Raw genomic sequence first — 24,820 nt, 5'->3', positions numbered from 1 at the left:
TTTTTTTTATTTGTAATTCGAGCGGTTTATTTAATCCAAATGTGTGGACGCCCTCTGTCGTTAACTGAAATTGTGGTTTTTTTTTGTCTCGATGTTTTTGTTGTTGTTGTTGTTGTTGTTGCTAATGTTGATGATGATGTCGCTGTTGCTGCAGCTTGTCGATTGATGATAATGGTGGTTTTTTATTTTTTTGATGTTTATGATGATCAGAAGAATAAACACCTCTCTTCGATCAGCAAACAAAGACAACGAGAAAAATCTTGACGATATTTTTATTTTGTTTTTTTTGCGTTATTTATGTTTTTTTCCAAAAAAATTTAGTTTAATTCATTGGATAATTATTGGATCATCATACATTGGCTATAGAGTGTCAGCCGTTGTCATCATTATCATTAAATTAGTGCAGTGTTTTTTTTTTGATTTAGTTTGGTTTGTTTTGTTGCCTTTAGTTGCATGATTAATGTTGCCATTGACAACAGTCGATATATTATTATTTTAAACATCAAAGAATCTATGAACGATATGAATCAAACGATGAATAGACTGGAAAAACCATATTATCATTGAATTGAATTCATTTTTTTTATAACTGAATGGTCAATGATAAATTTGTAAACAATTTTTTTTCATTTCAACGAATTCACAAATGTGAAAGTCATCGTCCTAGTCGATTTTCCATATTCATTGTGATTTTTTTTTCCAATCGTCCATTGATTGTCATATTGTGTTATTGTCTCATAATCTATTTATCAAACACCGCTTTAGAATCAACATGTGGGTCAAACTAGAAAATGTTGTCGTTGCAAATGCTTTTTGGTAAGTTTTATTTTATTTCTGGATTCTTTGTGCCAATCATGTTATTAACAAATTCTTTTTCATACCTTTTTAAGGATAACCGAACGTGCCAATCCATATTTTGTACTACAAAGACGTCTAGGTCATGGAACGAAAGGTTTCTCTTCACTTTTGGTTGGAACAATCGATTCGGTTTTCGATACAAAAGTATTTATTTCTCATGATGATTGACAATGGAATTTGTGATATTAAAAAAAATTTTATTAGCCCTTGCCATTTAGGATTTTGCATCAAATTTCCAATTCTGATACAACATACAGTATGTTTGATTTTCATTTTTCCATAAAAAATGATTTTCAGCTAATCAGTTTTTTTTTCTCTCTTGTTTCAAGTTATTGCTGCATCATCTAGTTTTGCCGAAATTCTCAAAGATTGGGAATACATTGAAAATCATCTGATGCCAACGTTGACAAATTTTGAAAATGATGCCGATGTAACAGATTTTATTAAATGTAAAATTGAAAGTCTTTTGCAGATGATCATCGATCAAAATGCTACCGAAACAGATGTTCAAAGTTCCAAGGATGTTATTTCATCTGTTTCTAAATTTATCAAATTATTTTCGATGCCTGAAGAGGAAAAACTTGTAAATTGTAAGCTATATGGATGATTCTTGATTTGAAAATGATAATCTAATTTCAATATTTTTAGATTATTATTGCAGTTATTTTAAAGGCTCATTTCCACGACAAGGATGGCTTTACATAAGCATCAATCATTTATGTTTCTATTCCAATATTTTTGGTAATGAAATCAAAATCATAACCAAATGGATTGATGTCAAGGTAAGTTATTCATCAATATTCATTCATTCATTCAATGGATTAATAGGATTTTTTTTCTTCATCAAAAACAGCATCTTGAAATTGATGATCCACGTTTCTTTCCGAATAGCATACGGGTAATCACTCGAACAAAAAAATATCTATTCTCAATGTTTCTCAGAGCTGTTGAAGTTTATTCACTTATGGAACAATTGGTTAATCTTGCTATGAAATCATTGATTTCGGATGAAAAACAACATTTACTTACTATCGATAATGAACAAAATAATAAACCGAAATATTCACGTGGTGCTTCCAAAAAATTGAAAATACTTAAACGAGATTTGGACGCTAGAGCAATGTGTGAAAATTATAAAATTACATTCCGTTTACCAATGGACGAAAAACTCGATGGAACATTACCATGTACATTATGGACGCCATACAATAAACAACATGTTTGGGGCAAAATGTATCTATCAAATAATTACATTTGTTTCGAGAGTCGAGTAGGTTTATCCAATAGTTTGTGGTGTTTATATTTGAATTTTCATAATTGAAAATATTTGCAGGTCTTAAGCCTTTTATCATTGATCATTCCAATGCGTGAGATTCGTTCGGTCGAAAAATTGGACAACAGTTCAAATTGGCCTGTCTGGAACAAAGCCATAGTAATAACGTTGAGTAAAACTAATATCATTTTTGATCACGTTGAAGATCGAGATTTTCTCATTGGTAAAATTGTCAATATGTTGGCTCGATTGGATCACACTAAAAGGTAATTTGAACGTTGAATAGTATCAATTTGTAATAAATTAATTTTTTTTTTTGAAACTAGTGGCGAAGGGCTTGATGTTCTTGGTCGCGAAAATCGGACTCTCAGATCATATTCCTTTACTATTGAACCGGCTCTAAATAAGAAATTCTCATTTGGCAATGTATCACCCGAAACTGAGGCTAAAGAATCTGTTAAATTAAATCTATGGCAATTGCATTTTATTGAATATGGCCGTGGAATAACCTGTTATCGTGTGGCCAAAACTCGTGATCTTATATTGCAAGGAATTCCAGACGAACTTAGAAATGAACTATGGCTTCTTTATTCCGGAGCTATTAATGAAAAAGAGACAAATCCTGGTTATTATGAAAAACTGGTGGAAAATTCTATGGCTGTACAGAATGTTGCTTCGGACGAGATTGAACGTGACCTTCATCGATCACTACCGGAACATCCAGCTTTTCAATCTGAAGTTGGCATCAACGCTTTACGAAGAGTGTTGAAAGCCTATGCTCATAGAAATCCAAACATTGGTTATTGTCAAGCTATGAATATTGTTGCTTCCGTTTTTCTTTTGTACGCCAATGAAGAAGATGCCTTTTGGTTGTTGGTTGCCTTATGTGAACGTCTGTTGCCCGATTATTATAACAAAAAAGTTATAGGCGCTTTAGTGGATCAAGGAGTTTTAGAAGAATTGGTTAAAGATCATTTACCTGAACTTTATAATCAACTATTACATTTGAGAATTTTACCAATGATTTCATTATCGTGGTTTTTGACCATATTCTCAAGTGTCATGCCTTTTGAATCGGCTATCAATATTGTTGATTATTTTTTCTATGATGGGGCTAAAGTCGTCTTTCAAATTGCATTACGAATATTGAATGCAAATGAAGAAGCATTAAGAAAATGTAAAGATGATGGTGAAGCTATGACTGTACTTAGTGGTTATCTGGAGAATATTGTCAATCCAGAAGCCAAAGTACCACATATGGTACATTCATTTTCATATGGAACAGCTAGTAAACGTGCTAGCCAAAAAATGACCGACATTAAAGATTTGATCAATGAATCTTATAGTAAATTTAATTTTATAACAGCCAATCAAATTGAAAAATTAAGACTTAAACATCGTATGACTGTGGTTCAAAATTTGGAAGAAACTTCAATTAAAAATACTATTCGTACATTACAAAACATTCCGATTATTGCTCATTATTTGACCTATGAAGAAATATTTAGCATGTATATGGTATTGAAAGAAGAACAATTGAAACAACAATATTGGGGTCAAATTAGTTCAACAACATTATTGGAAAAGAATGATGTATATTCTTTTAAAATCGATATTGAACAATTTCGTTGCTATTTTATTCAATTTGTTCCATGGAATTGTGATAATATTGAAAATTTGATTAGCCGTGTTTTTCAATTTCTTGATGAAAATCATCACGGTTCAATCGGTGCATATCAACTATTATTCTGTATGGTTATTTTCATCAAGGCTGATGTGGAACTACGGCTGAAATTTTTATACGCCATACACTTGTTAGATATTGAAAATGGGAACAACAAACATGAATGATGATAATAATAGTAAACATACTGATGATAAATCCAATGATCAAGTAGAAACCGCATCCGAAGCGATGGAGTTTTTTCAAGACAAAATTTCACCACAAAAATCATCCAAAGACGACCAAATTAATCTTGTAGAAATTGATAATGATCAAGATGATCATCCGAAAGAACCACAGAAAGAATTCACACTTTCTGCTTTTCTATATTTATTGCCCATTACTAAACTACATCGAACTACTAGCATCACTTATACATTATCACAACAACAGAATATCATGAATAATTTAGATGGTGATGAAATGCCATTTCAAAAATTACCAAATATGAAAGAAATGCAATTTATTAAATTATGGAAAACCATGTACGATATTTTTGCCTATGAAACCAATGAACAATATATTTTCGATTGTATTGCACGGGTTGGTAATGATCTTCTTCGTCATGGTTATTTAACATCGATGGCTATTGCCGAACGTGAGAAAGACAAAGAAACAATAAAATCGGATGATAGTTTTCAAACGATTAGCGAAGAAGATCTGAAACTTGATGATTTATCCATTAAAAGTTTCAGTAGCTGTTCAAGTGAACATATTATTGTTGAAAATAATAAAGAAATAACTAATGAACAATCATCGTCATCAATAACAACTACGACGGACACTACAAGTGTTAATCAACAACAACAACAACACCATCATCATCATCATCATCATCATGAACCATTAAATTGGCAAATTAGTTTTGAACAATTTTCAAGCATTCTATACACTGAACAAACATTAATTGATTTATTTGAGAAAAAATTCGATTGGACAATCGTAATGGCTAAGATAAAAAATCCAGAAAATTTTGATCGTTCACCAAGTCTTATAAATTCATCATCAAATATTCAAACATTATCAACCAATAAAGCAGCCGCAAGTCAATAATTTGTGGACACATTTCAAATCATCATCGGTTATATTCCAATATTTTATGAATTTTTTTTTCCATATACAAAAATGTTATATAATTTTTTTTTATAAAAGATTTTTTTTAATCGATTATTTGCTATAAGAATTTCATGGAAAAAAACATCACACATAATATGTACACACAAACACACACACAGAAAACACAAATAAAGAAAAACATGTGAACATCAAGCGAGAAAAAAACCCACAAATAAAAATGTTTATCATCATTTTATATACATAAACTGTTGCGGTACATTGTTTGTGAATATGGCTGAATAGTCGAAAGCACATTTATCGAACTTTTTGATGTGAAAATCATTTTGTGTGTGTTTATGCTTTTCTTGTAATTTTGTGATTTTTGATCCAAGTGAAAATTATTAATGTTAACCCAACACTTTGTATGTTACCAAATTTTCTTTTAACTATTATAAACTAAATTTATTGTTCATTTTTTCAGAAATAAAGATTATAACTTTTTATTGTAACAAGTTTCTTTTATTTAAAGTAATTTGGCCTGGATTTGTATGAATTGAATTGAATTTATTGAATATCTTATTGAATCGAATTGATTTTTGGATTGAATTTTGAATTTATTGAATTGATCGTTTGAATTTGAATCTTGGATTATTGAATCATGGATAAATTGTCCGATCGAGTTTTTAAAGCAAAAATCACGAAATCTTTCAAATCGAAAAAGTTTGATCGAAAACTGGTGTCCGAACTGAACGAAGAATTCGAAAATCGTACGGCTGGACTTGATGAAGATGAATTGGAATTATGGAAAAAATATGACGATATATTGAAGGCAATGATCAATAATGTTAATCAATGAATTATTGAATAATGATGATGGTGATGATGACGTGGATCTAAATGAATCTGATGCTGATAATGATGATAGAAGTACTCATGGTAGTCATCTCGATGATGATGATCGTGTTTCGTCTAGTGGATCCAATCCTGATGCGAAAAATGATATACCGATTTACAAAATTGTAAATTCAATCAAATCGTTTAAGGATAATGTTGCTGAATGGCCAGCGTTCAAAAGTCGTGTTGAATCGCTGATTATTGAACGGAAAAATATTTCTGAAAGTTCAAAAAGAATCATCATTTCCGGTATTGTAAGAGGTAAAGCATCTTCGATATGGGATCGATGCGAAACCCAAAAAATGGATATAAAAAAGAGCTGGAAAGCCTTGTCGAAAGAATTCGAAGATCCTGAGCTCATAAATATGTACATCCAGTCGATGATACTGAAAATGACCAATGTGAAGGACAAATACGATACCGATGGTCTTGGAAAGATTGAAACGCAAATTGAAGAATTTGCGAATGCCATGTTTAACTTGGGTCCTCGTTATGTCGATAACACGTCCCAAATAGTTTGGAAAATTGCCAATAAATTTTGGAAAAAAGAATCAGAAAAAATCATTGCTGAATGTCAATCGTTGGACGATCTTGTGGAACGGGTTAAAAAGGCTCATCGCCATGCCCTAACGTGGGCACAACATAATGCTGAGCTTAAGTTGTCGGCAAAATCTGTGAAAAATGTTGAACCAAAGCCCAGAGTATCATCTGTTCGATCTGTGATGGCTTACCCAATGAAGAAATGTTTTTTGTGTGATAAGCCTGGACATATGGCTACCGTTTGTAAAAGTGAATTGTCCAGCTCCGATAAAAAGAAAATTGTATTTGATAAAGGTTTGTGTCATATATGTCTATGGCCTGGACACAAATCAATGGATTGCCGTCGAAAGGACGTAATAAAGTGTACATCATGTAATAGCAATCATCCGTCATCATTGCATGGTATAAATTTTGCTGAAACTGAAGTAAAAACTGTGGCTACCGCGGACATGAACGTCGTGCGTGGTTCAACTGGATTTAATATTGGTAAATTCCGTGGCCGTATCGGCAGAAATGAATGTGACATACTAATAGATTCCGGCGCTGACGTATCAGTTGTTGCCAGCAATTTGGCTCCTTTAGAATGCCGGCGTAAAGTCACACCGATAAAGATTTGTGGATTCGAAAAATCCATGTCCCGAATCGTCGAACAGGTTGCTGATATAGTTATAACGCATCCTGATGGCAAATCAAACATAGAGGCCTATGTTTCTGATGGTGTCCCATTAAACAATGTTATTGTTGGTCGAGATTACATGGCCAAATTATTTCGTGATGGTCACCGTGTTTGGCATACCGTGTTTGGCGATATAGATCTTGAATCAATGAAAGTGATCAACGTTATTGAACAACGAAATGAAAAACGTGTTGTAAATTGGAATGAAAATGATTGTCCTGAAGAAGTTGATGATGGAAAAATGAATTTACAAATAGAAAAATTGGATAATGGTAGATTTAAAGTTAAGCTACCGTTTTTCTCAAGCAAAAGACCACCGAATAATTTTAATAAAGCGGTTGAACATCTTGATCGTCTGCAATCTCGTTTGAGCAAAAAAGGTCTTTTGGAACAATATGAATCTGAATTAATGAAATTTGTTGAAAATAATCATGCCGAGATTATTAATGAAACAGATGGGTATTTTATCCCACATCATGAAGTTGAACGACCTGATGCCGCGACTACCAAGTTTCGAATTGTATTGAATGCGTCATTCGGTTGGAATTCATTGAACGATTTGCTTTGGAAAGGTGAATCATTGAATTTGAATACATTGCCTCATCTTGTGAGAATTAGAATGGCTCCGTTTCTTTGTATTGGTGATTTACAAAAGGCGTTTTTACAAATCGTTATCGATGAATCTGATCGCCAATATTTACGATTTTTATGGAAGAATCAAAGTAATCAATTGATGATAATGCAAATGATTGTATTGCCATTTGGTGTTATTAGTGCGCCAGCAATATTGACGCAAGTTGTGTCAACCATTATTAATAACATGTCGTTGAATTCACGAAGTATTTTGGAAAATTCTATGTATATGGACGATTTGCTCGCCGTATCTCATTCAGAATCTTTGTTGTTGAATGTAATGAATGAAGCAAAATCATCGTTTGAATCGTCTGGTTTTGTTCTACATAAAATGGTCTCGAATTCTACATTTATTCGTGATTGTTTTGGAATCGAATCGTCAAGCTGTAAATTGCTTGGTTTGGTTTGGAATTGTATCGATGATTATTTGAATATTAATTGGAAAATCCCTGATAAAATTGATACGAAACGAAAATTATTACGATTTATTGGTCAACTATTTGATCCTTTAGGATTTTGTGAACCTGTGAAATTATTATTTCGTAAAGAATTTGCTACAATCCAGGATAAGGATTGGGATGATGATTTAGACGAAGAAATTGTGTCCAAGATCAACGATCTTACGATTGGATTAAGTGAATTGAATGAAATTAAATTTGTCCGTTATGTTGAAGATCAAAGGCAAGTGTCATGTTTCGTGGATGCAAGTTTTGATGGTTATGGTTACGCCATATATTTGGGAAAAGATCTGATTTTTGGAAAGTCTAAAATATCTCCACGTGGTCGAACAATCGTCGATTTGGAATTATTGGCATTATATGAAGGCGTTAAAGCCACCTCGCGTATTGTTGATTATTTGAAATATGTTGGCGAAGTTGAAATTTTTACCGATTCGCAAATTTGATCGATTAAAATCGTCACCGAATGAATTTCAGATTTCGATTGCACGTCGATTGCTCTCGATTCTAATGACTGGGTTTGAAATTCATGCTAAGTTTCGGCACATAAGTGGTAAACTTAATCCTGCTGATTTGTTTTCGAGAGGATGTAACGCTGAACGTTATATTACCGTCAAACCATATGAAATCGATATTGATAAAATGATCGCTGATAGCAGTGAACCTGTTGTAACGAAATTGATTTGTACCATTCGAGAAACATGGATTCCTGATCAAACGGTGCGGAATTGGATGGACAAATGCGGTGTGATTTCAAAAATGACAAAATGGATACAACGATGTTTGAATTGGATGGAAAGTGCTACCGACCGAAAACCTCATTTTAGCGCTCTACATACCTTATACCTGATTTACCAACGTAGTGAATTGAAACGCGCAGATAATTTGGTCGATAAGAATGGACTGTTGCATTATTGGTCAAGAGATTTGGAAAATCGCCCTATATGGATTCCAAAAAATACAATTCTGGCTAACGAAATGTTGAAATTGGCACATAAAAAATCGCTTCATCGTGGATGTGAAATGTCATTAGCAATGGTTTTGAATGAAGTTCGAATTGCAAATGCTAATCGTCATATGAGAAAAATAATTAATGATTGTGTCTTATGCCGAATGATCCGAGGTAATGCAATTAAACAACCACTGGGACCATTACATGAAATTCAGAAACGGTTCATGAAGCCATTTGAATGTATAATGATGGATGCGTTTGGACCGTTAACTATTGCAAATGGTAAAAAATGCTATGGAATCGTTATTATGTGTCGAACAACAAAAGCGGTTAAAGTTAGTGTTCTCGAAAATTTGTCCGAAAATTCGTTATATGATACTTTGAGAACCGTGTGGAATCAAGTTGGATATCCGACGGAAGTGTGGTCGGATAACGCAACCAATTTTATGGCTGTTCGTGAAAAATTGAATAAATTGGCCCTATCTGGTCAAACAAATACTGTTAATTGGAAAACGTCAACACCATTGGCGCCTTGGATGAATGGTGCAGCCGAACGAATGATTAGATTGGTGAAGGAATGCTTGAAAATGTTGCCAAAAAAGGCCCGTTCACTTTTTTCTTTGCAACGAAATTTTAATTACGTGGAATTTGTTATTAACCAACGACCGATAATACAAAATGATGGCCGTTTTTTCTCTGCCTTTGAACTATGGATGGGTCGTACCATGAATCTAAATCAAGAAAATAATATGGACAACGTATGGGAAATGAAAAATGAGAGATCAAAATTTGTCAAAGAAGTTGCCAAATTATGGATGTCCCAATACCTGAAGAAATTGGCTCGAATGTCAACCAACAAATCGACTGATGTGCAAATTGGTGATTGGTTAATGTTGCCTGAATATCTGACTAAACGTTCTAATTGGCCTATTGGACAAGTAATGGAAGTCAAGAATGGTTCTGATGGCATATGTCGTACTGTAAAAATTCGAATTAATGGAACAGAATTGTGGAGACCAACGAATCGTTTGGTTTGGATATCACATTCTCGGCGGGAGAATTGTTGCGGTACATTGTTTGTGAATATGGCTGAATAGTCGAAAGCACATTTATCGAACTTTTTGATGTGAAAATCATTTTGTGTGTGTTTATGCTTTTCTTGTAATTTTGTGATTTTTGATCCAAGTGAAAATTATTAATGTTAACCCAACACTTTGTATGTTACCAAATTTTCTTTTAACTATTATAAACTAAATTTATTGTTCATTTTTTCAGAAATAAAGATTATAACTTTTTATTGTAACAATAAACTATAAAATCAACAACAACATTTTCAACAAAATCAATGAATTAAAAAAAAAATCTGTGATAATGTTGATAAAAAAAAAATTTTGTTTTTTTGTTTGTTTTTATCAAATCGAAATCAAAATTGGAACAATTATCAATGATGATGAGTGAAATAGAGAGAGAGAGAGAAATAGATATTTTGAAAAACACTCGGTGCACAAAAAAAAATAATAACAGGAAAAAAAATTGTCCAAAAAAAAACAAGCAACAAGTTTGAATGGATCACGTAATGGAGCAATAATGACAAACAGTTGATGGTATCCCTGGTAGACAACGACATTTATAACGGCTATAATGATAGAAGCTATCTTCTTCCGCTTTTTTTCGTATCTTTTCAGCTACATCACTTTTATTGATATATATCAATGCATCATATAGTTCATTCATTGGATCTTTACTTGATGATAATCCATGTAACCATATTAATAGCATTCGATATGCATGATCTTTATAGCTAGTTTTACCCGTATATTGATGTTCGATTGCTATTGTAAAAATTGATGAATTTTATGTTGTTCAGTTGAAATATCATTTAAAATTAGATTCAATGATTACCTTTAATTTGTTCTTCGGTAAAGTTCCAGAATCGTGCCAATTTTTTCCAATCATTCGATTCTAGATGATGTCTAGATAGATGATATAACATTTTACGAATATGTCCTAATCGTGCACTTTCTTGATTCTCCAATTCTGTTGGCAATTCATATGATGTTTGTTTTTCAATTGTTGATTGAATCGGTTGATTATTGGAATCTAGTTTGAAAAATTGTTCACGTTCTGCTTTAATGAGCATATCGACCAAGGCTTGAAAACTTCCACGCGATGCAATATAAAGAGCTGTTCTACCACTCTGTTATTCATTATGTTATGAAATATTTTTGCAGGAAGAGACAAAATGAAATTATTATTGCAAATTACAATTGAAAATATCATTGTCAGGGTCAGTGATCAATTTCAATAGCAAGATGAAATAGAACAAAACAAAAGCAACAAACAATACCTTTTCAGTGGCAAACAAATCTGCTTTGTGATTGATTAATACTTCGGCAACTTCAGTATGGCCAAGCTCGGCTGCTATCACCAAAGGAGTTTGTTTTCGCTATTGATAATAGATGATAAAAATGAATGGAAACATTAGTTTTACCTCATTTTTATGAGAGGAAAAAAAAGAAAATCCACCCTACATTGTTATAAGCATTGATTTCGGCTTTGTTACGTATCAAAAATTGTGCTACACGAGAATGATTGCCCATAACACATAGATGTAATGCGGTATTACCATTTTTATCTTTACAATTTGGATTGGCACCATGTTCAATCAATATGGACACCACTTCTAGATAACCTAATGCAGCCGCAATCATCAATGCTGTTCGTCCTTTCTATAATTGGAAAAAATGCATAGATGAAACAAATAAATCAACTATTAGGGCCAAATGTCGAAGATACAGACCGTATCGGTTATGAAAATATCACAATTATGTTCGATTAATGTTTTCAATGTTTTTTCGAAACCATATTCGGCAGATAAATGTAGAGCTGTCAAATGAAATTGAATTTGAATGTAAATTGCTATGATTTCCAATGTCTAACTTACCAGTTTTACCATCTTGATCTCTTTCATCGGCTTTGACACCAGCTTTGAGAACACGATCTAAAATTTGATGATATCCTTTGAAACTTGCCCAATGTGCTACTGTTCTACCTTGCTGTTGAATCAAAATAAAAATTAGATATATTTTAGACAATATTTTCAATTCTTTGTTTACTTTGTCTTTCATGTTGACATCGGCTCCAGCCGAAATTAATTTGTCCACATTCTCCAGATTATTATTGATACAAGCCATCATTAGACTAGTTTGCCATGACTAAGTATAATTAATGATTAGTTTAATAACTTTTGAATAAAAATAATTTACCTCATTCACAGCGTTGATATTGATATCAGTCACATTGTCAAGTAAAAATGCTAATATTTCATTTTGATCATGTTTTACTGCACAATGTAATACGGTTTGATGTTTCTAAAAATTAGAAACAATTTAATTAAATCATTCATTTTTCGTAATGAATAAATATTAATACCTTGTTCATGACACGACAATTACAACCAGCTTCGATTAACATTTTAACCATCTCTAGATTACCGACCATGGCGGCCATCAAAATTGGTTTCATTTCGAACTTTAAATGATTATTGAAACATTCGAAAAAAAATTAGATCAATCATTTTAATCTATTGGATTTGATTGAAAATTACTTTATCCGAAGCTTCGATATCACATTTTGCTCTGATCAACAAAGCTACAATTTCAGTATTATTGTTGATGATGGCCCAATGGATTGGCGATCGACCAAGCTGTGATTTTTTATTCAAATCGATATCCAAACCAATCAACTGTTTAACTGCCGTCACATCATTTTTCATGGCAGCTTCTTGTAAAAGTAGGTCGACGGGTATATTTTCAGCTGGAAAAAATCAATCATCAGAAAAAAAGCAATGAATGAATGAATCAAAATGAAAAAAAATTCAAATACAAGGTAATAATTACGTTTTAAAATCTGTGAATTTGACAACGGTAATGATGTATCGGACTTGGTTGTTCTTTTTGATATAACAGATAATCGTTTAGAACGATCACTATTCAATGATGATACATCATCCATTTTGGATCATTAAACTGAATGATGATTGATCCAATTGATTGAATGATATGATGATGGCCAATTAATTTTTTATCGAATAAGAATTATCATCATTTTCAAAAACTACGACTACAACGATTACAAAAGAAAAATATACCAACACATTCTATGCCAATGTTTTGGATTGTCGAATTTCACACACACACAGAAAAATTATTTTGTGAGATTATGGAACAACAACCAACAGCATATATATGATGATATTATTGACACTGTAGAATATTGTATACTTCAATAAACCAAATAGATGCCATATAATAATTGTGAATAGAATCAAAAAGAATGGAATAAAATAAAATGAATTCGCGCATAGTCGGTTTAATAATATGGGATCAATGAACGGGTCAAATTCCATCTATAGTTTCAGGAATTTTTTCTGGTAATATACTCAATAAGAAGTAAAAAAGTCTAGTGAAGGTGAACGAGAATCGGAAATGCCTGGTAACAAAATAATAACGAAAGAATTCCATGATGACCTTTGAAATTTAATTTCACATCACATCCACCCAAACACAGAGACATACAGAATTTGTAACAAAGAATCAAAATACAAAACATACAGAATTTGTAACAAAGAATCAAAAATGAAAAAATATTCATAGAATTTATTCAAATTGGATTCAATTGCAAAAATAGTAATTTTTTTTCTATACAAATCAATTTTTTTAACTTATTGTATCAGCATTTTTTGCGTTTTTTTTCTTTTATACAAAAAAATAAACAAAATAAAAAAAATTAAGACTAGAAAATTCTTCCTAGAAATTCAGACTTTTTGGAACAGAGTATGTTCTTCATCATCATCATCGACATCGCCATAATCTTCATCCAATGATCGTTCAATGTTTCGCCGACGACTTGATTTGTTAAAGTTTAATTTTTGATAGTTAACATGATAAAATGATTCTGAACGTTTACGATTCATCAATCCGAATGATTTAACTTGTCGTTGTAAAATCATTAAAACAATTATGCTGAACAATATGATCAACAAGATGTACATGGAGAAATGACTGAAAACAAAGCCAAACAATTGATGGATTGAAATGATATTTCGATCCGGTTTATCGTTGATTGTTTGAATACTGCGTGGTACATCTATTGAAGCACAAGGACCATCCGGATTAACACAACGACAACATTCGGTAAATTCGTTTAGCATATTTTGACAGCAAGGCACACAACGCATATTATCCATGAAAAGTCCCGATTTACAGGTGATACAATCGCTGGCAAGTGGTCCCGAACATGTTGAACAAGATGAATGACATAATTCACATTTTTTCATTTGATTCATAAAATGTCCTTCCAGACAAAGATAACAGGTTCCATTTACTAGGGTCGAATTTTTGAAACAAGATTTACATTCAAAATGTGAAGGTCCATTACAAGTTTCGCATGAATAATGACAGCTATAAAAATTGTTGATTTAAAAGAAAAAAAAATCATTTAAAATCTATGAAAAGAATAAAGGTGAAGGTCAAACAACTTACGATTCACAAGACATTGATCGTTCTTTTTGTTTGTTGTAATATCCTTCTGGGCAGTCGAAATCGATGCAACTACCTTTGAAAAATTTAAGACCATCTTTGCACGTCAAACAATCGTTTGATGATGATCCATTACATTTTTCGCAACTATCATGGCATAACAATTGATTGGATGAAATGGAGTATTCTTCATCTAACAAGCAACGATTTTTCTCATTCAATTTGTAATCAGATGATCTACAAGTTATACAAATATCAGGTGATTGTGAACAGGTTAAACAATTTGTAGAACAAGGTAAACACTCTTTAAGCTCAATATCTTCATAATAACCATCCGGGCAACGATCTAAACAATGATAATCAAAAAAATATCCATTCGTACATGAAAGACAATTATCTGATGAAGGCCCAAAACAGCTATCACAGGCATTATTGCAAGGAATACATTGGCCAATATCATTATTGGTCCATTGTTTGGGCGGACATTTTTTCACACATTCATCCGATTCATACATCTTATATAATCCTTGAGGAACACAGTCATTCAATTTTGCCGTTGCCGGCGATGTACTTCGAGGATAATAACGTATAGTTTCATTGTAGAAACGTTGAGCATAAGTTTTCTCGAACGTTCCATAGAAAACCAATGACCAGGAATATAATTTTCCTGGTACAATACTAGATTTCGAGCCATCGTTTTGAATCACAAGTCTCCATGTACCATCTGGAGGTTCGCCCCAGAAATGGACGGATAAAAATGGCCAAGAATTGAATGAAATATCTTCCATATCTCTTGGCCGAGGGAAAAGCAAATGCGATATGGTTCCAGAAGGTGATATCAATGAAATTTTTAGATTACCACGTGGTTGATATTTCAAGGTTATCTTAGCCTGAACATGTTCAAGATAACGAATATAATTTGATGTTCCACGACATCCGCTTGTCAACAACGAAACTTCCAATTGTTTTCGATGTTGTGCCGGTATTTCCCATTCTTTGATCTGAGTAGCTGTTTCACAAATACGAGCCGATGGAACTGTTGTCCACTTTTCGGCATATCGGACAATAGATTCGGCATCGAGTAATCCATAACCGAATTTATGACTAAATTTTCTACCAACACCATTGGTTGTCCAGCCTTTTTCATGCCGTAAAGGTTCATATCGTGAAGACATGACAACCAAGTGTTGCATATCACGCCATGTTAAATTTGGATTGGCTTCCAAGGCCAACGCGATGATTGCAGCAGCTATTTGTAAAGAAAAATAGCAAATAATAATTACAATGTTAATGAAGATGATAAAAATAAAAAAAAAGTACCGATAGGTGCTGATGCAGAAGTTCCAGTATGGGTACGAGTACATAAACTATCTTTCTCTGGTATTTCTCCTTTTTTCAATGCTTTAAAATATGATGTATCCTGATCACAAGTCAATATGTTGCCATCTTTATTCGGTGTACCGCTGCTATATGTTGTCGACAAAGTTGATGAGCACTGAATGATTTGATTTAGTCAGACAAAATTAATTGGAATTAACATTTTAATGTAAATATATATGATGAAAAAAAAAATTTTTTTCATTTACCTCTTCCAAGTACCATGGTTTATTACCATTTTGAGTAGCACTACTTATCGAAAGTGTATATATTGAATTTGTATAACCATCACAGTTACAATTATCTAAACGGCGGCCACCATTACCAGAAGCCCAAACATAAATTGATCCACGGCCACGTCGGCCTTTACGTATACCATCAACGAATGCTCTTTTGGCCAATTTGCCTGGTCCATCAACAGTTTTGCCATCATCTTCTGGTCCCCATGAAGCCGAATAAATATCTATATATTGAGGATTATGGCCAATGGCTCGGGCTTCAACCTGATCTGTAACAATTCCGTCCAACATTCGAACACCACCAATACTAGCATTAAAAGCAATGCCAACGCCACAAAAATCTAAACGATGTAAAAAAAACGACAAAAATCCATTTATTCATTAATTTTTTCGCAAAAATTGTTTATAGTTGAATAAAATATATATATAAAAAAATACGAGAATCATCAATCAATTGATCCGATTATTAATGTAAAATGTAAAGAAAAAAACGTACCATTATATGCTTCGGCTGCAACTTCACCAGCACATCGTGTTCCATGTCTTTATAAAAAAAATGAAATGAAATGAAACAAAAAAAAGAAAAATATTATGAAAAATGTATACAAAAACATTTAAAAGACAAATGGAAAAAAATCCAAAGGGAAAGAGACAATGACAAATGAAAATGATCATTAGTGTATTATTATTGATGATGATGATAATGATTGTAAACAAAAAAAAAACAATATCATCATCATTTACTTACTTATTATCACCATTATCGGCAGGAGTAGGATCAGGATCATTATCGTTAATATCGTAACTGGCATGAGGATCCTTTTTTTTTGGTAATGATTTTTTTTTTTTTGGTTTGTAGAGAAAAGAATAAAAAAAAATACCAATTAGAATCATTGTCAACCATAGAAATTTTAAATATAAAAAAAATCTAATCAATAAATGTGTGTTGTGCACCATTGTTCGATTCATTCGATTTTTTTTACAGAAAGAAATATAAAAAAAAATTATAATTACATAATTTTTGACAAGTTCTGGATGATTAGGTTGAATACCATCATCAAGAATGGTTACGACAACACCTTTACCAGTGTAACCTCTGCAAAAAAAAAACAAATGAAAAATAAATTTATGGAAAACGTAAGAAAAATACAAAAATAAGGTGTGTGTTGGTGTGTGTATAATTAATGGGATTGTCATCATGTTGTTGATAAACCAGTTGTTGTTAATGACAATTCTTTTTTATCTGCAACAAAAAAAAACAATGTTCAAATATGACATTTACATTTTCCATGCATTCTGAACGTTCATATCGAATCCACCACGGGCTCCTTTATTCTGTATTTGTGTTGTGTTAATATTTTTTTTTGTGAGAGAAAAAAAAGAGAAAATTAGAGATTAGGATTTTTTTTTTTGAATGTGGACATTAAATGTTTAATGTTGAATATTAAAAAAAAACATACCAGATACCACATATCTCTGAAAATAGGATCCGGCATCGTTCGTCTATAACGATAATTTGATTTTTGATTATCTCTTTTTTGGCGTGTATAAATTCGTTGCTGTTCAACCCAATGAACCTTTAAATTGGAATCATCATCATTTGAGAAATAGAACATGAAAACAAAACAGAAAAGATTAACATTTCATTTTTCCAAGTTGAAAAAAAATTTTTCAAGTATGAGATCCAAATGATCTCAAAATAAACAACAACAACAACAACAAAGTTTACCTGTTCATCGTTGGCCAACAATCGATGATGTTGATGAGAATAATCAGCCGAACGTTTACTAACATGATTGTGCGAAAATAGATAATGACAGTTTAGTGTTCCAACCTGCAATGAAGTAAAAAAAAAGACAAAAAAAAATTATTCAAATTGATTTGGCCATGTCTGTTGTATTCCTCATAATGATAATGAAATTTGTCATTGCAAAATAAATGCTTTATATATAGTTGACAGAAACAGAAAAAAAATAGAAAACCTGAATGATTTGACAAATTACAATCCAAAATATATCCTATTTTCATTTTCTTTGGAATAATTCACTCTCAATGTCAAGGTTTAACCATCATCATCATCATCATCAACAACAACAACAACAACAACAACAACATCATTAATTCGATCTAACTAATCAATTTTCCATTGAATAATAATAGTAATGATGATTGTGAATAAAAGTAGTGAAAAAAAACCATTTGTAATTTCAAAGAATCAAAGAGAAAAAAATGGTAATAAAAACAAAATTTCCAATTTCAAATGCAATAGGTTCTAGTGAATGAATGAAATGAAATTAAATGAAACCTTACATCCGGAGCATCAAAATAATGATGGATTTTAATGATGATGAATCTGGATACACACACACACACACGCAAAAACACATATAAATGTGAAAATGATTCTTTATCAAAGAATCAACATAAATGACATTTTGACAATAAAAATTTGGCAATCAATCACAACAATACGATTCGAGAATTGGACAACAATCATCCAATCAATATAAAATTTCCATTATTTGACAATTGATGATTGGTGAAATGAAAATTGAATGATGAAGTAATGAAATGAAATTTTTTTTTTTTTTTTTTGAAGTAATCATTAAGCGAAATCATCATCATCATTTATAAAATCCTTTGAAATCATCATCATCATATATCCATGGCCAAGTGGATATTTTTTTTTTTTTTATTCATCATCAACATTTTTACCTCGACGATTGACAATATTCGATTCAATATAAAGTTGGAGAAAAAAAATTCATCATCACCATCATTGTCGTCATTTTTTTTCCAATAATTGAAAATACATAGCTAGGCAATCATTATCATTCATTGATTAATAATCATCAATCAATGTGAACATCACACACACATCTCTTTCTTCTTGTTGTTAATATCCTAAAATACTTAAAAAATAATAATAATATAATTCATTGATGATTTCAATGAATTTTTTTTTTACATTTATAATTATTATTATCAATCAGTTTTTTTCGTTTGTTTGTTTGTTTGTTTTTTTTTGCATCATTGCAATTTCATTTTTCCAATGGAATTATTATTATTATATATGTAATGAAAAATGCAATAAGACGACGACTACAGCATGAAATTGTTGTGTGTGTGTGTGTATGAAAAATAAGTAAATGGGAAACACTGTTGAAAAAAAATATTACAATTGAAGGACAATTGTAATATTTCATCGTTTTGTTTGATTTTAATTGTCATTATTATTATTATTATTACAGCTATACTTCTAGAATAAATGTCGCTTTTTTTGTGTGTGTGTGTTTCGTACACACTATTCACCACATCATAATCAGATAGAAAAAAAAATGTGTGAATTATTGAAATCTACATATAGTCAATTATTATTATTGAATATTTCTATAGTATTGTAGCCGGATTTAAATAAATCATACATTTACCCCCTTCCCCTCCATTGGTATGGTTGTTTGATTAGGTTATTTTGTTTTTGTGTGTGTGTGTGTGTGTGTAATATTTATTTCCACGATTTGTAAATTTGCAATAATAATATTTCATGATTTGATGTAAATGAAAAAAAAAATTCAAGATGCCATTGCACACACACACACAAACAAACACAGTGGGCGCTTTTTTTAAAATTTAATTTCATTTTCAAAACATTTTCATGCATATCGGATTTTTTTGCTTTGATTTGTTTTGTTTATCGATGTGTTGTAATATGATCGATGACTATATTTCAGTACAACCAAAAAAAAAAACCACCACATATCGATTGAATAAATGAATCCAATAATAATAACTGGTCGTAATAAATGATAAATGTGATAATTTGAATTTCAATTTTAGAAAAAAAAAAATTTGTTATTGTTCAAAAATTGAAATCACACAATAGGAGATCATCACCATCATCATGATCATGATCATCATCAAACGCAATAATAATAAACCGTAATCAAATATTCTTTGTTTTTGGAAATTGTTTGCATTTTATTATTAAACAAATGTAAACAACCGTTTCAACATTGGATTTGCTACTAATAAATCAAACAAAAAAAAAACACAAACAAAATAGAAAAAAAAATTGAATTTCGGTCAATCAACAACAACAAAAAAAGAAAAATTCATCATTTGAATGTGTAGAATAAATAAAAACTTTTTTTTATATGACCACATAATGTTCAAACAAAATAAAATTGATTATATCATGTGGTGGTGGTGGTGGTCTGGATTTTGAAAACGAAAAAAAAAAATGTTAAAGTTCGTGCAATAATAATAAAAGGATAAGAATATTTTTCATTTGTAAACTTTTTTTTTCATCAAATCGACAAACAATCTGTTTCATTACGTTTGGCTGGATTATAATTTTTCTATTATTTACTATGCAAGTGTTGTGTACGTGAGTAGAAACAACAACAACAACAACAACGATAACGACAACAAACATTTAAAATGAGAATTATTTCTTTGAAATAAAAAGAATTTTTTTTTCTTTCGTTTGTTTGTTTTATAAGAAAGAAAATCATGTGAAACTTTTAAATCTTTTTCCCTTTTAATGACGTACATAATATACACTAACAGAATGCATCATCAAATAAGCTGTCTATATAGGAATTGATCATAAAAAAAGTGAAAATATTGCAAATTGAATCGAATAATAAAACAAAGCGAAACAAAAGTTGTTGGAATTAAGGAATTCATGAAAGAGAGAGAGAGAGAGAGAGAGAATGGAATTTTTATTCATTCTTTTCAATAATTCGATTCCAATAAAAAAGTGTTGTTGTAATCGAAAAAAAAAAACATAAACCCAAAAGAATTTTGTGATTTGAAAATTTGAAAATAGTGAAACATACCTTTCCATGATTAATAAAACCATAACGATCGGCTAATTGTTGGGCAATATTATCATGATATTTTTGTTGGTAAACATCATTATCGACAATATGATCATAACAATTATTCAATGCTAATGCAAATTCATTTGTATAATGATGATGTTGATCACGAATCGCTTGTACTGTTGTCGTGATTGTCGTTATGAATATTAAAGATAGAATAATAGTTGACCAAATTGAAATCAAATATTTAGTATTTGATGATGATGATGATGGTGGTGGTGAAAAATTTTTTCTATAAAAGCCATATTGTCTATTAGTATTATGCAAATCATAATAATAATGAGAACTATTATTTTGACAAGAAAAAAATTTGTTAAACATTGCTATTATATTAAATGATGATGATGATGATGGCAGAATTGTTTCATTGGTATATTTATGATGATGATGATTTCGACAATGTTGTTGTATTAAATTTCTTTTATTATTATTATTATTATTGGCCAAACATTTTGATGATGGTGATGATGATGATGATGATTGTAATGTTAAAGTATGATGCCACATGATATTTTAGAAGATAATGGAAAATTTTTTTTTTCCAATCAATTTTTTTCCAAAGCAACTAATGATTCTTTATATGATGATGATGATGGTGGCACAAAATTTATGCAAAAATCGACGATATTTGATTAACACCACACACACACACACAAACACACACGATCGAAGTTTGTATGTGTGTGTGTGTGTGTTGGTGTGTGTTAGTATAAATATGAAATCAATCAAAATTAAAAAAAAAAATATTGCAAAGGAAATCAATATACTATAGTTGATAATAACGGTGATAAAAAGAACCAAAACCAATTTTTTTTTTTTGGTGAAAATCGCAACGAAAAAAAACGACGATGATGATGATGATAATAATCAGAACCAATAATCACATATGATCATGAATGAAATATGTGATTGATTGATTTATGCATTGATTGCATATATATATATATTTATTGATTTCTGTTCAATTTTTTTTTTTTTTTTTTTTTGATTGCTGAAATGACAGAAAAAAATTTTTTTTTCTTAAAAATAATGATGATGATATGGAAAGGCTGATATGCAAAACATTTATATATATGGATGATGAATGAAGCAAACTTAATGTTTGAATGTGTGTGTGTGTGTGTGTGATAAATAATGAAAAAAAAAATCTAAATTATCTAAAAATGGCAAAAAAAAATCAATAATGTGTGTGCGTGTCGCTGTTGATTATGAAAGACGGGTTTAACAAAAAAAAAAAAAAAAAATAAAAGATCAAATTGCCAATTACAAAATATATATACTAGGCCATCATCATCATCATTAATGAATTTTAAGTAAATAATTGATAAAAATTTTTTTTTTTTTTTTTTTTGAAAGGAAATCCACAAAAATTGAAGAGACGACGATAATGATGATGACGATGATATCACTTCCGATTCATTAGAGATTAGAGCGTATTTTTTTCATTTTGTAGTTGTTGTTGTTGTTGTTGTCAAACGATGAATGTTTTGAATTTTTAATGATTATATTGTGAGAGTTTCCAAAAAAAAAAAAAAAACGGATATCAAAAATTTGCGTTTTAAATTTGCTTTTCAATTATTATTGTTGATGATATTATTATCGTCATGGTATTTTGTCGTTGTCGTAATTTTGTTTCATTTAGATGATAAATTTTTTTTGTTTGCGTTTTGTTTTTGTTTTTGTTTTGATTTGTGAAATGAAATTAGGATGGTGATGGTGGTTGAATATACGTGTAATATTTTAATGTAGCAGGACTTTACAAAATTTTTTTCTTCATTTTTCCCCTCCCGTTATGTTCGAAATTTGTTGTTGATGGGCAATCGAATTGAATCGAATCGAATCATGTGTTGTAACCGATGATTTGATAAAAACACACAACACACACAGAAAGACGGTGGAAATTTGATAATTTGATATGGTAGAAAAAGAGAGAATGAATGATTGATTCAAAGTAAATACAATATATATATATGTAATCTGTCCAGAATCGAATGTAAACATAAATTGTTTTTATTATTTTTTTTCAATGTTTTCGGCGGTGTTTTTTCATCATCATCATCATCATAAACACATATGATTAAACAAATGAAATTTTAACTTCGACAACGATTAAAAAGTTTGTTGTTATTGTTGTTGTGGTGGTTGTTGTTGATGCTGGCAAAACAACGAATGCAATGAATAAATTCTAGAAAAACAACATGACTACACTATAGTGCCTGGTGGCATGGATATTCAGGTCTGGTTTTTTTTTTTGATTTTTTCTTTTGATCAAAAAATAAAAAATCGTTCTCTTCATTTCTACATATATCGGTTTGTGTGTGTGTGTATTACACATGGATGGCCACACAAACAGAACAAAACAACACACACACACACACACATATTGAATGAATAAAATATCACCAATGGACCAGCTGTGTATGTAGTTGATTTTTTTTTCGATGATATTTTGTCGTCGTCGTCTTCTTCTTTTTCTTCATCAGGATGTTGTATGTGTTGGTTTGGTGTGTGTGGTGGTAGTAATAAATATAATATAAAACGAAATCAATTGACGAAGCCGTATTTGTCAGTTGTTGTTGTTGTTGCTTTTCATGATGATGATGATGATGATGTTGGTAACCAGCCTTTTTTTTTGAGTGATTAGCACTGAATCTCAATATTGGATCCCTATATACACAGAAATCCATACTTCTTATACAGCTACCTTTTTTTTCGGTAGTCGTGGTTGGTTTATATCTCTGTTAGTGTGTGTGTGTTTGTGGATCCAACATTGGATATCTCTTTTTTTTTGTTTGAAAACAAAACGACAGGCGCATAAATGAAATGAAATGGATGATTTTGAGAGAAGAGGAAAAAAAAATCTTCTGTTAAAGATATAACAAATCTATATATATATATTCAACAGTCGTTATCACACATATATGATAATAATGGCGGCTATATTTGAATTATTTTTTTTTATCATCATTGATCTTCACTAATGATGATGGTCATCGTGTGTGTTTGATAAAGAATTTTGATTTCACGATTGATGTGGTTGATGAAAATCAACTCTGATGATGATGGTCATGATTATTCAACATTGGAATCAATGATTCATTGATGGTGGTTATGATCCAAATTCATGGTCGATCGATTGATGAGAATGTAAAGAGAAAATTATCATTTCTTATTCGAAAGAGAAAGAGAAATGATCCAGAACAAAAAAAAACACTAAAAAAATTTGTGACAAAGTTCTTTTAGCAAACAAAAACAATTTCCATCTTCAAATGGAAAACATTTTCATTGTCATCATTCGAGACGATCCTGTTTTTTTTTATTCGATTGTGTCGATAATGTCGTTTTCCTCGACAAAAAAATGAGATTCAATAGTATAATAAAACAACGTCATAGATCCATAAATTCATCAATGCGTTACGGCCATCCACATTTTTGTTTTCATTGCTGTCCTCAAAAAAAAAAAACACACACACACAAACAGCTGTTTGAGCTCATCATTCATACATCTCAGTTATCCAAAAAAAAAAAAAAATCATTTGGTGACATTTTTTTTCTCTCCCCCAGTCGCTCTCAGAAAAATGAAACATGAATTTTCAAAAAAAACAAAAAAAAACGGTTGTTGTATACACGTAGATGATGACGTATTAAAAACATTTGAATCTATTTCGACTTATTATTCGAAATTCTGAATATAAACTAAATATATATAGGCGAT

The 24,820-nt window shown here is 30.9% G+C and overlaps 4 protein-coding genes across 5 annotated transcripts; 2 read left to right on the top strand and 2 right to left on the bottom strand.

The window, feature by feature from the left end:
• The first annotated feature begins 97 nt into the window (after nucleotides 1-97).
• Nucleotides 98-5,031, top strand: Tbc1d8-9 (TBC1 domain family member 8/9). Its single transcript, XM_047056634.2, is given in 9 exon segments — nucleotides 98-816; nucleotides 891-1,002; nucleotides 1,063-1,114; nucleotides 1,188-1,448; nucleotides 1,507-1,640; nucleotides 1,712-2,128; nucleotides 2,192-2,397; nucleotides 2,458-3,951; nucleotides 3,953-5,031. Coding segments are annotated over 9 exon segments (3,675 nt in total). The 5' UTR covers nucleotides 98-772; the 3' UTR covers nucleotides 4,908-5,031.
• Nucleotides 4,991-13,426, bottom strand: LOC124494328 (uncharacterized). Of its 2 annotated transcripts, none has more exons than XM_075732071.1 (12): nucleotides 12,963-13,426; nucleotides 12,671-12,879; nucleotides 12,496-12,594; nucleotides 12,330-12,434; nucleotides 12,180-12,278; nucleotides 12,008-12,119; nucleotides 11,864-11,949; nucleotides 11,595-11,792; nucleotides 11,411-11,509; nucleotides 10,966-11,260; nucleotides 10,368-10,895; nucleotides 4,991-5,176 (listed from the first exon to the last, which is right to left on the bottom strand). In XM_075732071.1, exons 1-11 carry the CDS (start codon nucleotides 13,075-13,077, stop codon nucleotides 10,633-10,635), a joined length of 1,680 nt encoding a protein of 559 aa, XP_075588186.1. In that variant the 5' UTR covers nucleotides 13,078-13,426; the 3' UTR covers nucleotides 4,991-5,176; nucleotides 10,368-10,632. The 2 variants fall into 2 exon arrangements, with proteins under 2 accessions (XP_075588186.1, XP_046913458.1); XM_047057502.2 differs by having other exon boundaries at nucleotides 10,375-10,895.
• LOC142597606 (uncharacterized) lies at nucleotides 5,265-10,373 on the top strand. The gene is given in 4 exon segments (XM_075732061.1): nucleotides 5,265-6,697; nucleotides 6,998-8,009; nucleotides 8,115-8,553; nucleotides 8,555-10,373. Coding segments are annotated over 4 exon segments (4,002 nt in total). The 5' UTR covers nucleotides 5,265-5,752; the 3' UTR covers nucleotides 10,161-10,373.
• A 275-nt stretch (nucleotides 13,427-13,701) lies between the features above and the next one.
• Nucleotides 13,702-24,575, bottom strand: LOC124494229 (furin-1). The gene is made up of 11 exons (XM_047057394.2): nucleotides 21,061-24,575; nucleotides 17,949-18,053; nucleotides 17,680-17,796; nucleotides 17,502-17,554; nucleotides 17,234-17,315; nucleotides 16,968-17,038; nucleotides 16,716-16,762; nucleotides 16,190-16,560; nucleotides 15,924-16,098; nucleotides 14,607-15,852; nucleotides 13,702-14,525 (listed from the first exon to the last, which is right to left on the bottom strand). Exons 1-11 carry the CDS (start codon nucleotides 21,610-21,612, stop codon nucleotides 13,880-13,882), a joined length of 3,465 nt encoding a protein of 1,154 aa, XP_046913350.2. The 5' UTR covers nucleotides 21,613-24,575; the 3' UTR covers nucleotides 13,702-13,879.
• Between the last annotated feature and the right edge of the window lie 245 nt (nucleotides 24,576-24,820).

Source organism: Dermatophagoides farinae, chromosome 6 (genome assembly GCF_024713945.1).
Source record: "Dermatophagoides farinae isolate YC_2012a chromosome 6, ASM2471394v1, whole genome shotgun sequence".
Lineage (NCBI taxonomy): Eukaryota > Metazoa > Arthropoda > Arachnida > Sarcoptiformes > Pyroglyphidae > Dermatophagoides > Dermatophagoides farinae.
This window is presented reverse-complemented; position numbering and strand designations above follow the sequence as displayed.